At 39.6% G+C, this 12,493-nt stretch overlaps 1 protein-coding gene and 1 long non-coding RNA gene across 8 annotated transcripts in view; one reads left to right on the top strand and one right to left on the bottom strand.

Annotated features, from left to right (window-relative positions):
• The first annotated feature begins 215 nt into the window (after window positions 1–215).
• The window catches only part of LOC101075768 (microtubule-associated protein 4-like), a 53,391-nt gene continuing 41,113 nt past the window's right edge, over window positions 216–12,493 (top strand). For all 7 annotated transcript variants that reach the window (XM_029831265.1, XM_029831269.1, XM_029831267.1 and 4 more), the window contains exons 1-2: window positions 216–335; window positions 10,295–10,482. In XM_029831265.1, the coding sequence (XP_029687125.1) occupies window positions 10,299–10,482 (184 nt within the window). In that variant the 5' untranslated portion in view covers window positions 216–335; window positions 10,295–10,298. The remainder of the gene's footprint in view (window positions 336–10,294; window positions 10,483–12,493) is intronic.
• On the bottom strand, window positions 10,365–11,671 carry LOC115248002 (uncharacterized). Its single transcript, XR_003887036.1, has 3 exons — window positions 11,501–11,671; window positions 10,641–10,725; window positions 10,365–10,502 (listed from the first exon to the last, which is right to left on the bottom strand). It is a non-coding gene; the product is annotated as an uncharacterized lncRNA (long non-coding RNA).

The raw sequence follows: 12,493 nt of genomic DNA, 5'->3' as shown, positions 1-12,493 counted from the left end.
ATTATGTGATCCCTCCTTTTTCCATCGCTTGTAACATCAAAATCTTTAACCTTTTATCTTTTGTGACTACATAGTAAACACCGGCAGACAAACAGGTTGAATGCTGTTCTTTACGGCAGCACCTGAATGCAGCAGCAGAAGCCTACATCCTCACTGCCTGCAGCGTCTTTGTTTCCGGCTTCTGATTGGCTGGTCTGGCTCAGATGAGGCGTGGTCTGGGCATGAGACCTGGCACCAGTATGCTCTGCGAGCAGTGAGAGGTGGAGATTTTCACCATCACACACTCCGACTGTCACACACGCACGAATATATTCATCCTAAAACACGTCGAGACGGTGAGTGCATCCGAATCTTTATTTACATCCGAGCTGCCCTGAAAGGCGCTGTTTACGCTGTCGTCGTGCTGCGCTGTCCTCTTGCTAAATGAATAATGCAATTCATGTCATATTTATGGCAGTTATTTAGGTCTAGCGCCGTGGTGGGGCGGACCCGGGCCTGTATGTGGCCTATGATTGTGGGTCGGCGGTTTGACATGATTGCTAGCGGCGTTTCCAGTGAGGAAGGACGATCAGGGGCGAGTGGGCGTGTGAGGGGGTCTTCTGATGCAGACACAAGCTCCGTGGAATCGCGTCTCTTTGTTATGGTGGTGCATCAGGAGGGTGATAGCTCACCCTCCTGATGAATCCAGGCTTAGTGCTCCATCAGTATCCCGAACTCAGCCATGCTCACGAGTGATCACACACATCATTTCTGAACGTTGCTCTTCTGTCGGCTACTACTTGAGTGGCAGTCATTCACTTGTGTGTAGTATTTACATTAGAATTTATTACCAGGCAGTCAGGTACAGTCAGGCACAGCTAAACAGGCCTGATTACATAAACACTTGATGTATGATAGGAAATCCCGTTTTAGGAAGGGTGTTCTATAGGGACAAAGTCTGTTGTTATCCAATAAAACACACTGTCTCTCCCTCACACACGCAGACACACACCCACACACACACACACACACACAGTGCATCCTCTGTGTGGATTAGTACACATTGTTCCATGGATGCTCCAGTTTTTCTGTCTTTGGCTGCTGCAGTTTCTGTGTTCAGTTGTGTTTAATGTGTTTGAAATGTAAAATGAGCTTTCTCAGTATCTCCATTTAGTTGTGAAGTTTGACTAAATCTTGCGTTTACAGCGTCTTTGCTTGTTGCCACTTGTTTACTTGCAGTGTCACTTTCAATTTCAATCCATAAGACTATGGTTATTAGTTTAATTACAGCAAGAAAAAAGACAGCCACCAGTTGTTTTCATGTTTACATAAAGATGTTGGATTAATTTTTATTTTTTTTAATAATGTTAAAATGTGTCACTTTGTTGCAACATAGGCTGGACTATTCACTTACAATTTTGAGATTTATTAAAAAACCGAGATCCGACATCATTCGTTAACTATTATCTTTGTCTGAACTTTATCTGTACGACATCATAAAGTTGGCCGAATCAGTCGAAGGTTTTGGGTTGTGTGTCTTGCATTGAGCCATGAGAGGCGCTACATTGTCAACAGACCATCTCCGAAGCTGGTGTTCTGACATTAGAGATGTGTTGCCTCACATTCCTTCGCTTGATTGTGCATTAGTTTATAGAGTTTAGGGCTTACACTGCAGATTAGATTGTATTTGGTTTCATGTTTTGAGCAGTGCAGACCAACAGAACACCAGAAAATATCGAGACAGACAAACATTTAAGTGTTGCTGTAGCTCTATATTCAGAAGATTATATCTCTATCTTCATGACAACATGTGGAACTTGTGCATCATCTGGTTGGTTGTGTACAAAGTTGAAATGGCAGTCCTATTAGCTTGTCCTTAGTCTGTTTATACTAATCTGAATGAAAAAAGCATTTTTAGACAGGTATCTTTAAATAATCTGGTAACATCACAAATACCCAGAATACAACGAGTATTTTATTATAACTTCATAATGTATAATATTTTTTTCCTGCTCTACACTTGATGGCCACTTCAGAGCCACCACACATGATGGCTTCCCTGCATAAAAGTGTGTTTTGTGTTGAATAGTAACTGGAGCTGACATACAGTCAGGACAATATTTCTGGCTCCAGCACAGTAGAAGAGGTCAGCCATTTATTTGACACTCCTGCTCTGCTTACCTGTCACCTTATTTCAGCCTCTGTCTCTCTTCTGCCACCCCGAATTCCATCAAAACTCAAATATACATGACAGTAAGCTACAATTCTGACATAGTTGGTGGTAAACTGTCAGAAAGATCAAATTACGGTTCCCTTTGCAGCTTTAGTCTCCATTTTTAATTTTGTTTTTTTCTTGTTAAAGAAGATGTTTTTTTCTGTGTTCACATGTTTGAGCCTTTGTGATTTATGTATATTAACATATGCATGGAGTTTAAAATATTTACTTTTTTTTTTAAAATATGCTGTCTCTATAATGAGAGTTTTTAGTTTCTTTCTAAACTAAATAAAATGAACAAAGAAATCAACTGCATAGCTGTAAAATTATATGTAGATTGTCTTTATTTCAGTATTTTTCACTATTGACAGTTTTTTGTTCATGACCTGTTTTTGTGGTATTTTATTGACTGTAAAAGTGTTTAATGGACATGAACTGACTGTGAAATCAAAGTTTCCTTTGTACTCCCCATTTGAATCTCCAGCAGGACACTGATGCTGTGATACAATATATTGGTGGAACACCGCTGCAGAGCAACGGATTTTAGTACCTCGGGGAGGTTCCCATGTGCAGATGGCAAAGTAGACAACGATGATGAATCCGGGTTTATTTCATTGCAGCGCTTTGCTATACAGTCCTCGCAAACATTTATTATTTCTGATGGATCAAATCGGCTTTCAGACGTTATCAGGCAGACACACGAGCTTCATCGGCCAAATTCCTTGTACGCCTAAAATCTGAGTCAACACTGACAGCCTGTGTGAGCGGACTGCTCAGAAGAGTGAGTCTGATGATACAAGCTCAGTCATTAATCCAATCAGCGCAATTGCAGTCAAAATCTACAGGCTCCCATCAGCTCATCACATCGATCACAAACCAAAGCTTGTTGCTGAACGCGGAATGCTGAATATAAAATGCTGAATGCTCGCTAAACTCAAAAAAACAGAGATTTGCGTGTCTCTTCTGCAGGTGAATTCTGGACGTTGGGCAGTATCACTGCTCTGATGCATCAGTGTTTATCAGTTTGTAAGCGATTTGAATTGGTGAAACCCGAATCTACAAAACTCGTAATTCATGTGAATTCTGAATCTTTTTAATCAAAATAAAAAACAAAAAAGCACAAACCGCCCTCTAAAAGATAACGAAAAGATACACATCTATAAAACACCCAACATGAGCATCAGTCATTTACGTTGCTCATTATAAACATTCCCATCCAGCCGTCCGTCCATCCATCCATCCATCCATCCATCCATCCATCCATCCATCCATCCATCCATCCATCCATCCATCCATCCATCCATCAGCCATTTCTTTTTGCTATTTTTGACATCAGTGCTTTCTCTCATCTGTTTGTCTTTTGTAGTATTAGAACCACATCTACTCTGCAATGTTATAAACGACATCCTCCACATGACAACATGTTGAGGTCTTTTCCATTTCATTCATTTAATTTTTGGAGTCATTCCCCTCGAGAATCTCTTTTGAACTTGCTCGAAAGTTCTTCTCAGGTCTGCTGCTGAGGATGAGCACATTCACCAGCCCTGTCAGCAGGGTGCAGCTCTTTACGCCGGGCTGTGTTCTTTCAGTCACTGTCCTTGCACTGGCTGACTCAGACATTGTGGCACCTCCAGACATGACAATCTCCATCACTTCAATGGTGACCTGCACTTGCCCTCCTAGTAGAAGTAGGTCAGTATATTTATATAATATTTCAAAAGAAGAGCTAGAAAGAGAACAACTGATTGAATTGGAGGTTGTGTGTGAACTCACACACTCGTTCCATACCTCTACTCACTACATAGGGAGCAGGCCTGAGTGATCTACTTAGTAACCTCACTGAGAAGCGGAAGTTCTGCTTTCGATTCTCAGCCAACGAACTTAAAACTGCGTCAGAGCGTGGCTTAATAAATACGCACCAGATCATCATCAGCGAATAATTGGATTTTTTTTTTACTGCTTAATAAATATTAAACACTCGCTGGTCATTATTTTGTAATGTGCTTTTATGTCAGTAATATTAATGATGAATTATTCATTAATAATTGCCGTCATGTCTGCCTTCTTGTATGTGACTGCAAAGGGTGATGAGATGTGTTTGTTTTTTCACTACTTTTTATAGTGTATTATGGAATTTATTGATTGGATTACATTGAGAAAGTACAGTGATCTTTATTATTATGAAATATAATAATAAGTTATTATTGCCATCATACACAGATACTTGGAGAATTTTGTCAGTCATTACCTTATGGTAAACATTTATATACCTACTTTAACTAAATATATTGCCACAAAATAATATTTTGTAACATGTTTCTTGATAGGGCTGTAAAACATTTTGTACTCGATAGAAAGTTAGAAAACAAGAAATAACTAAAACTTCTTTGCATGTTCTGTAGGTCATTATTATGCATACTATGTATAAAAATGTTCTTCTGAACTGACTGCAGCACATGAATCAGATCACTCTTCACCTCTGATAGCAGAGTCAGAGATGCCGACCTGACAGCATATATAGGGGACGGATGTGGTTTTCTCATCTTCATCCTCCTCCATCAGTGTGTATTTGTGGTGTGGAACATGCAAAGGTCCTTTCTGTCACTTCATGTGACTGTGCCAGTGGACTGGCGAGACGGAGAACAGCCCCCAACGGTGCCCACTTCTCTGTCTTTGTTCCAGTTCATACAGTTATTGTCCACAGCATTAGCTGTGTCCAATTCTGTCCCACATAATACATATATTAATCACTTATGTGGTCACAGCATTTTGTTGCCTCGTAATTGTTTTAGGAAAAACTATATAATTTAACAAAGAAAGGAAACATCCATCAATGAGAACTATAAAAAGCTCTGACATATGTGTTTTTGTTGAGACACAAGTTTGTCCACTGATGCATGCTGGGACAGCGCCCTCATTGTGGATGCCAAGGCTGTGAAAAATCCTCTTTTCTGACATTAGGAAGCCCCCTTTTACAGGTCAGGCAGGGACTTATTTTCAGAATTTGTGATGTTTGTGTTGGGGTAGTTCCAGAATCGAAAATAGGTCAGCAGAGACAGGATGGGCTAATGGAGGCTGCAACACTAATCCTGCCTCACTTCCTGAGGTACAGTTGTCATGTAATTTGTGTTTATTAACAAACAAACATTTACTGATTAACAAATCAGATTGTCATTATTCAATGACTCTAAGTTACAGTAGGATCACGGACGTTTCAAGCCTGTAGGACACACGACATCTGTTAATACATGATTGCAAGTTTGCGTGTAAAGGGACAATTTTTTTTATTAAGGTAACTACAAGTAGTTTTGTTATTATTTGAATCATGTTTATGCTTAGGAATGAAAGAACATCATCTCTGGCCTTTGGGTTAGCCATCTCCTCTGATGGATAGTCTCTGCAGATGTTAATACAGTACGTTGACTCTGAGGTTTATGCTATTAGCTCTACATTCTAACAGGTTAGCTGCTTAAATTACCCCTTATATTTGGAGGTTGGGAACTATTGAGAACATTAGTTAGTGAGAGACACAAACACAGACTTTCACAGCTTCTATCAGCCTCTTTATTCTGCTTTTTCGTGTCTTGTGTCAGAACTCTTTAGCATACCATTTTTGCTGACTGTTATGGTGATGAGGTTTCGGAGAGAGGGTGAAGGCTGACCTTTGAGGATTAATGGAGGATTAAATAACAGAGGAAGCACTCATGTATTGAGTCAAAAAGTTGGTGTTCTTTTAATTATCATGAATACTATATAAGTATTTGCAGAGATCTTATTGATCTCGAGGACAACATGTCTTACAACATGTGGCCGTATTTGGTCAACTTTTGATGAGTGTGAACACTTGCTCTATCTGTCTGTCTGTCTGTCTGTCTGTCTGTCTGTCTGTCTGTCTGTCTGTCTGTCTGTCTGTCTGTCTGTCTGTCTATGAAGATATAATTAAAGTAGAGGTCAGGAGGTCATGCTGTAGAGCATCTTACACTTTTGTGTAGCACTTTATTATTTTTATGTTTATTTTAAATTCCAGAGTTTCTAGTACTTTGGCCTTTTTTCCAATTTTTACATCTTTATCAATGGTTTCATGTTTTATTTAACCTAGAATTGCAGACCAGCGGGAGGAACAAAAGTCAGGAGGGCTTATAAAAATGACAATAGCAACACATTATCACAGAGTTGGGTGATTAAATGCCTGTCAATCAAGCCTTGATTAATTAATTACTAGTAATCCTTTTTGAAGAGAATGAAAGGCTCTCTGTCCTCTGACAGTGGCTGTGACATGTAGCTTAAAATAAACTCTATCCTGCTTGTTTTTAATTATTCTTATTGTCCATCGTTGACATTACTCTGCAGATTTTTTTTTCACAGAAATTCTTCAGTTCACATTAAAACGTGAAAGAAACACAAATCGGTCTTGAACTTGAAGCTTTTTCCTGGATGTTGTCAAGGCGATGGGGTATTTTTATGCTCTTCCCAGACTTTGATGTGCTCCAGTGGCTCCAGACTGATTCCCTAAAATGACCTTGGTGCTCGAAGCACAGGAGCAGTCACTGCCCCAGTAGAAATTGTCTGCTGTTTGCTCTCCTTTTCTGACTTTCTGTCATCTCCTGGTACAGCTTTCATTTTCATGCTGAAAGCAAACAGAGGCACATCTCTGCGCCTCTCTGTGTAGAGGCACATTGGTCATATTTGCAGTGTCAGGCTGTTGGTCATCATGTTAGATAAACTGTCTGCACTGTTCTCAGCTGAAGTGTGTGTGTGGGTGTGTATGTGTGCCTGAGCTTGTTCCTGTCAAGAAGGAGAAACTGAGGATCTGATGAGTCACCATGGCAACAGGCTGTGCAGACATGACATGGGTTTATTGAGACATTAGGTTGCTGTATTTGTGGAACTAGGACACGTCTCTGAGCGTCAGCCATCTTTGTAAGACTTCTTTCCCGTATTTTTGTTAGTTCTAAGGTCTACAGTAACATTGAACGTGATCTAATGGATACGTTTATGGCTGCTTAAAACCAATCGTCATCATTCTCTGCATCTCCTCTCACCGTCCAGGCACAGAGCACTATCAGTGTTCTCTGTCAGTGTCCCACCCCACATTTTAAGCAAAGGTTCTTTGTGTACAGATAATGTTATATTGCAAAAATCCTGAACAACAAAGTTATTCAAAATATTCAGTCTCTCATAGATGTACAATACTTTTGCTTCAAAGGTTGGAATTTACATATACTGAATTTCATTTATAGTTTTTCCTACATATAAGTTCAATTAAATTAATTTGAATATTCAAGAAGAAAACAAATTCAATTTCTTTGTTACTGTTCAATTTTGTTTCTGTGTAATTTCCAGACAGATAGTCTGCAGACTGGAGTTTCCTTCCTCAGGGCTCCTAGAGTGCTAGAGTGCTGATGTATTTTATGTACGGTATTTCTGCTCCTGGATCTGACACACTGACTTTCTGTCAGACCGCATGTGTGCAGCATGGCAACCTACTGTTTCCTGCTGAGATTCCCCTGCAGTGTGAGCAATGGAGGCAACAATGCACGCTTGAGGACGTACAGGTGATTCACTGGAGATTGGGACTATTTTCATTTGTCTCCTACGAAACATATTTCAACATTGATGCACTATGTTATTTTTGGACGTCAGGAGCACAAACACAATAAGATTCGAAATGCTGAAAGCAGCTCTGGACACCTCTAACCTCTCCATTCACTGCTGTTACATCACTGGCAGATATTCTGCTGTGACTCATCACTGAGTTGAACTGACCCTCAGCTCCACGGTGGAGCCCAAACAACTGACACGAGCTCTGAAGCACTGTCGGCTTCATGTTGTCCAGTAGTAGATGGGGAGAGGTCTTAACTTTGTTGAATATTGCAATCATGGATCATGATACTTAAGACAAAAATAATTCTGTCCCTGGATCATAATTACAATGCAACAAAAACCAAAACCAAAATCGAGTTTGGATTAAAATAAAAATAAAAACACGGTTGTTACAGCTGCATTTGCAATCCGGTGTGTGTGTGTGTGTGTGTGTGTGTGTGTGTGTGTGTGTGTGTGTGTGTGTGTGTGTGCGTGTGCGTGTGTGTGTGTGTGTGTGTGTGTGATGGTTGCGTGAGAGATGTCAGTGTTCTGGAGGATGAAATGATTATGCAGCAGATGGTTGTGTTCAGAGCGGACGAGGTGGTGGGAGCTGGAACAGGGGATTGTGGGTATGGTTTTTAATCCTTCTGAGTGCAAAAGCTGTCTAACCCAACAAGCAGTGATCACCATGACTGTCGTCATCATCATCATCATCATCATCATCATCATCATCATCTCTCTCTCTCTCTCTCTCTCTCTCTCTCTCTCTCACACACACACACACACACACATACATGCTGTCCAACAGTCACATCATGATGTTTTGTCATCCACCATATTCTTGAAGTCAGATTCTCTTTTTGCAGCGTTATTAATGTAATGGGATGTTTACTCCAGGATTTATCAATCATTTGATTGATTTATGCATTTTCTTATATATCATTTGTTTATGTTGGCACTTGTTTTATCTCTGAATGTTTGCACAGACGCATTCTCACACTGTAATCTATTTAGGGAATCAAAATCATTAATTGAAGGGAAAATATTTACTTCTGCAACACTCAACAGAATGTTAAAGAAATATTATTTTTTTATTTAATCTTTACTTCAGTCCCATTACTTTAACTTAAAATGCACATGTTGTTATTGCAGCCCTTTTGTGAATACTTACAGCACAGTGACAATATATCAAATTACACTTTATTCTGTGAGTAATGGGGAGTGAAGGGCCTGAGAGAACAAAAAAAAAACATGATCTTCTGTTCACTGAATCTTCAGGTTTATTTGACCTCTGCAATTATGGGTGAATAATTTACTGGCAGGATAAAGGAGGTTAGAAAGGCTCAGTTTAGGCCATATTGAATTTGCTGTTGCTGGGATGAAAATACCAAAATCTGCTGGACCACTGGAAATAATGGACTGGCCCCTCAAAGTCCAGACCTTAACCCCATCCAGCAAAATTTGAGCCAATTGGAAAACAAAGTGGGCAGATCTGTTGTCCATTCAGAGGGAATGGAGCAGAAGACCTGGAGAACATTAGTGTTGAAGTCCTCAGGACAAATAGTGACACTACAGAGATAAGCTGCTGTTAAGGCTGCAGAAGGCAGAGGAAAAAAAAACAGGAGGTCTCACTTCACTCATTTGCTGCGCTCAGAGCAAATCTGCAGATTTCAGCAACTTTCTGAAATAAAAGCAGGTTTTGGATTGTCTGTCTATTCAGGTCTGTCAGGTTTTCTAATCACTTTGGCCACCGCTGTAAATATATCTAGTATTTTTGCCAATACAAAGCTGCTGTGCGTGTGTGTGTGTGTGTGTGTGTGGGCATGTTTGCTCCAGTCTCAGGACAATGACAACTTGTTCACTGGGAGGATGGTTGGAGGGATGAACTGAGAGTGAGACAAAGACACAAAAGTTCACGTGGAGACCCTGTTGTCAGTATTTATCATGTCTTTATCTGGTTATAAATGTAGCCATTAGCAGGTCACCAATAATATCAATGATCTGTGTATCTATATGGGCACATCTTATTTAGACTTAACATGTTAAAATGTTTTTTTTCATTTTCATTCCTGTTGTGAGAAGCTCTTAAAATTCTTCAACATTTTGTTAAACTTCCAGATTTTAGATATTTTAAAGCTTCACTTTACAAACAAACATCCTTTTACATTCACTGGTAAGTCAGAATGCATTAGCCAACACTGCCACACTGTCCTCAGCCCCATTTAGTAAATCATGATACCATAGTGATGTGTTTTTTCCACATAATGCTGATTCTGAATAATCGACAACACCGTTAAGAGCTATAGCGAACTGCTAACACCCTGACACACACATCAAATGCATTACAATTCAAGTTAATTGTAGCTACATCAGAAAAAAATAGCAGTAAGCAGCATATTTTATCTTTTTGCGGATCTCGGGGTTGAATGAAGGCCAGCATTTACCCATGTTACAGAGATGAAGATGACTGTCAGGCTACTGATGTCAAAATTCAGACCATTTTCTTTCGGTCAACAGGAAAATGGACCTGAGCCTGAGAGATGCTCTGGGTGGTGGTGGGGTGCCAAGTGGCGCCCCTGCTGAGGCTTTGCTGAAAAGAGACTTTGTAGCCACGCTGGAGAAGGAGGCCTATGATGACAAGGTGGGAGAAACTGTCTCCAAGAGTGACTACCGGCCCTTACTGGATGGAAAGGACACCAAGAGCGGTGAGTTGCCCTCAATTTCTCTGCAGAAACACAAGTAGGCAGCGATGGTTCCTAATGTGATGTTGACACCTGAGGCTGAAGTTGTTCGCAGAAATTCAGCCCTTTTTTTTTAAACTTTAGCTGGATATTTTAATCGGTAAATATGTGCTGCCACTGACCTTCACAAGGAGCCCACAGCCAGCCTCTGTCCATCTCAGTCCACAGGGGACTTTTGAACATCTCTTGCGGATATATCTGCTGAAACTGCTGAAGTGGGTCAGTCGTAGTCAAGAGATGATAGAAAAGGTTAAGTTAGGCTTCTTTTTTTTTTTTTACATCCCACTCAGAGCAAAGAGAGAATGAACAGGTCAAGCCAAAAGTGTTTTATTGGAAACCTTTGCATGTAAATTCCATTTGGACCAGAATTTGTCATTTATTTTGAGAAAAATGTCAGTTTCTGAATATTTGGTATGTTTTACAATCGTCCACTTCCTATTTGGTGGAGATTTTGTAATAAACCATTTATAGCGACTGCTTTTTTTAGACGAGACATTGCATTTTAAGAAGATACTTATCCAGCACATTAAGTTCAGAATGGCTATGATGTTAATGTATTGTGCTGACTCAATGATCTGTCTCAAAGTCCAATAATAAATTAACTTCTCTTATAATCCAGAGTAAATTGTTACTTCTGCTCTGCTGCTACCCTTTAAAAACATCATAAACATGAGTAGATACTAGTTTCCTCGGGCCGGTAACCCTAAATGCGGCCTTAAACTGCCACTTTCAGCAGGCTAGACAGTTTCTATGAAGTGCTGGTGTGCTGAAAGAAGCTATAAATCTCCAGCTTATATATATTAGGATGTTGGATCCTTTTTATGTCTGTATTATTAGCAGCTAGCAGTTACCTGTCTAAATCCAGCGTTTGAATCTTCAGTTCATCTGTGCTGGTCTAAACGTATTAAATGCACTTCAGGGTCCACCACTGATTTAAGAGATGTTAAAATCATTAAAAAAAAATATTGTAGTTACAGCTCACCTGTATGTTTCTTGGTTTCTGATCCATCATATTCTAGTAAATGTCTTATATGCTACAAATTGTACATTATGCTGCATGTCTAAGTCTTGTCAAATGTGGCCTTGAGTGCCAAACTCCTGCAGAGGAACTATATGTCCTCAAAAAAAAGCTGCTGCAGCTGCTGCTGCTGCTGCTGCTGCTGGGGGCTGACTCCATTTTACTCCATTGTCTACAGTGTCTGCTGGTCTTGAACTGGTCTAAACTGGTTTGACTGGCTTTTTCCTGTCCTTGTTTTAGTTTTGTACAGTGTAGTCACAGCTGTTGATTGCCACAAGTTCAGGTTTTTCTCCTCGATATGTTGACTTTAAAATTCTAGTTGTTTAAATGGTGAATAAAGCACATTTTATACACGTGCTATAAAGCATGCTCACGTGCACCATGCAGCGTGTTTCAACTCAGAAACTGTGTGACAGGTTTAAGACCTTCTGGAAAGACCATACCTGACTCAAAGCTTACATTGACTCAAGTATATTTTCCCAAAATAAACACTGTACACCAGCTATGATTTGTCAAAACTTTAAACACAACACTATTCATTAATTTATAAAATACAACAATGAATACAATAGTCATTAAAACATGTAAGCATAATGTGAACTGATAACAGCCACTCATCATCAATTATTAGTCATGATGAATGAATATATTAATGAATATATTTCATTATATGGGGTTCTTTTCTTTAATTCTTTTTAAATTTCTTCATTCTAGAGCTGCAGATGATGGTTGTTGGCAGCTTCCAGTTTAGCTTCCTTTCCTGCTTCCCAGCTTCACTAAATTAAAAAGACTTTGACAAATTTTACCGGTAACATATAAACACATTTCTTATGAATGTGTCTGATGATTGTTACAGGTTAAAATATTGTCTTTCTGAGGAAAATGTCCCTTTACCATCTAATAAAGTGCAAAACTAGCAGGAGACAGGAGAGGAGACAGTTTGACCTTCTTCTGCTG

This window comes from Takifugu rubripes, chromosome 22 (genome assembly GCF_901000725.2).
Source record: "Takifugu rubripes chromosome 22, fTakRub1.2, whole genome shotgun sequence".
Lineage (NCBI taxonomy): Eukaryota > Metazoa > Chordata > Actinopteri > Tetraodontiformes > Tetraodontidae > Takifugu > Takifugu rubripes.
The sequence above is the reverse complement of the archived record's forward strand: the minus strand, read 5'-3'. Positions and strand labels throughout refer to the sequence as shown.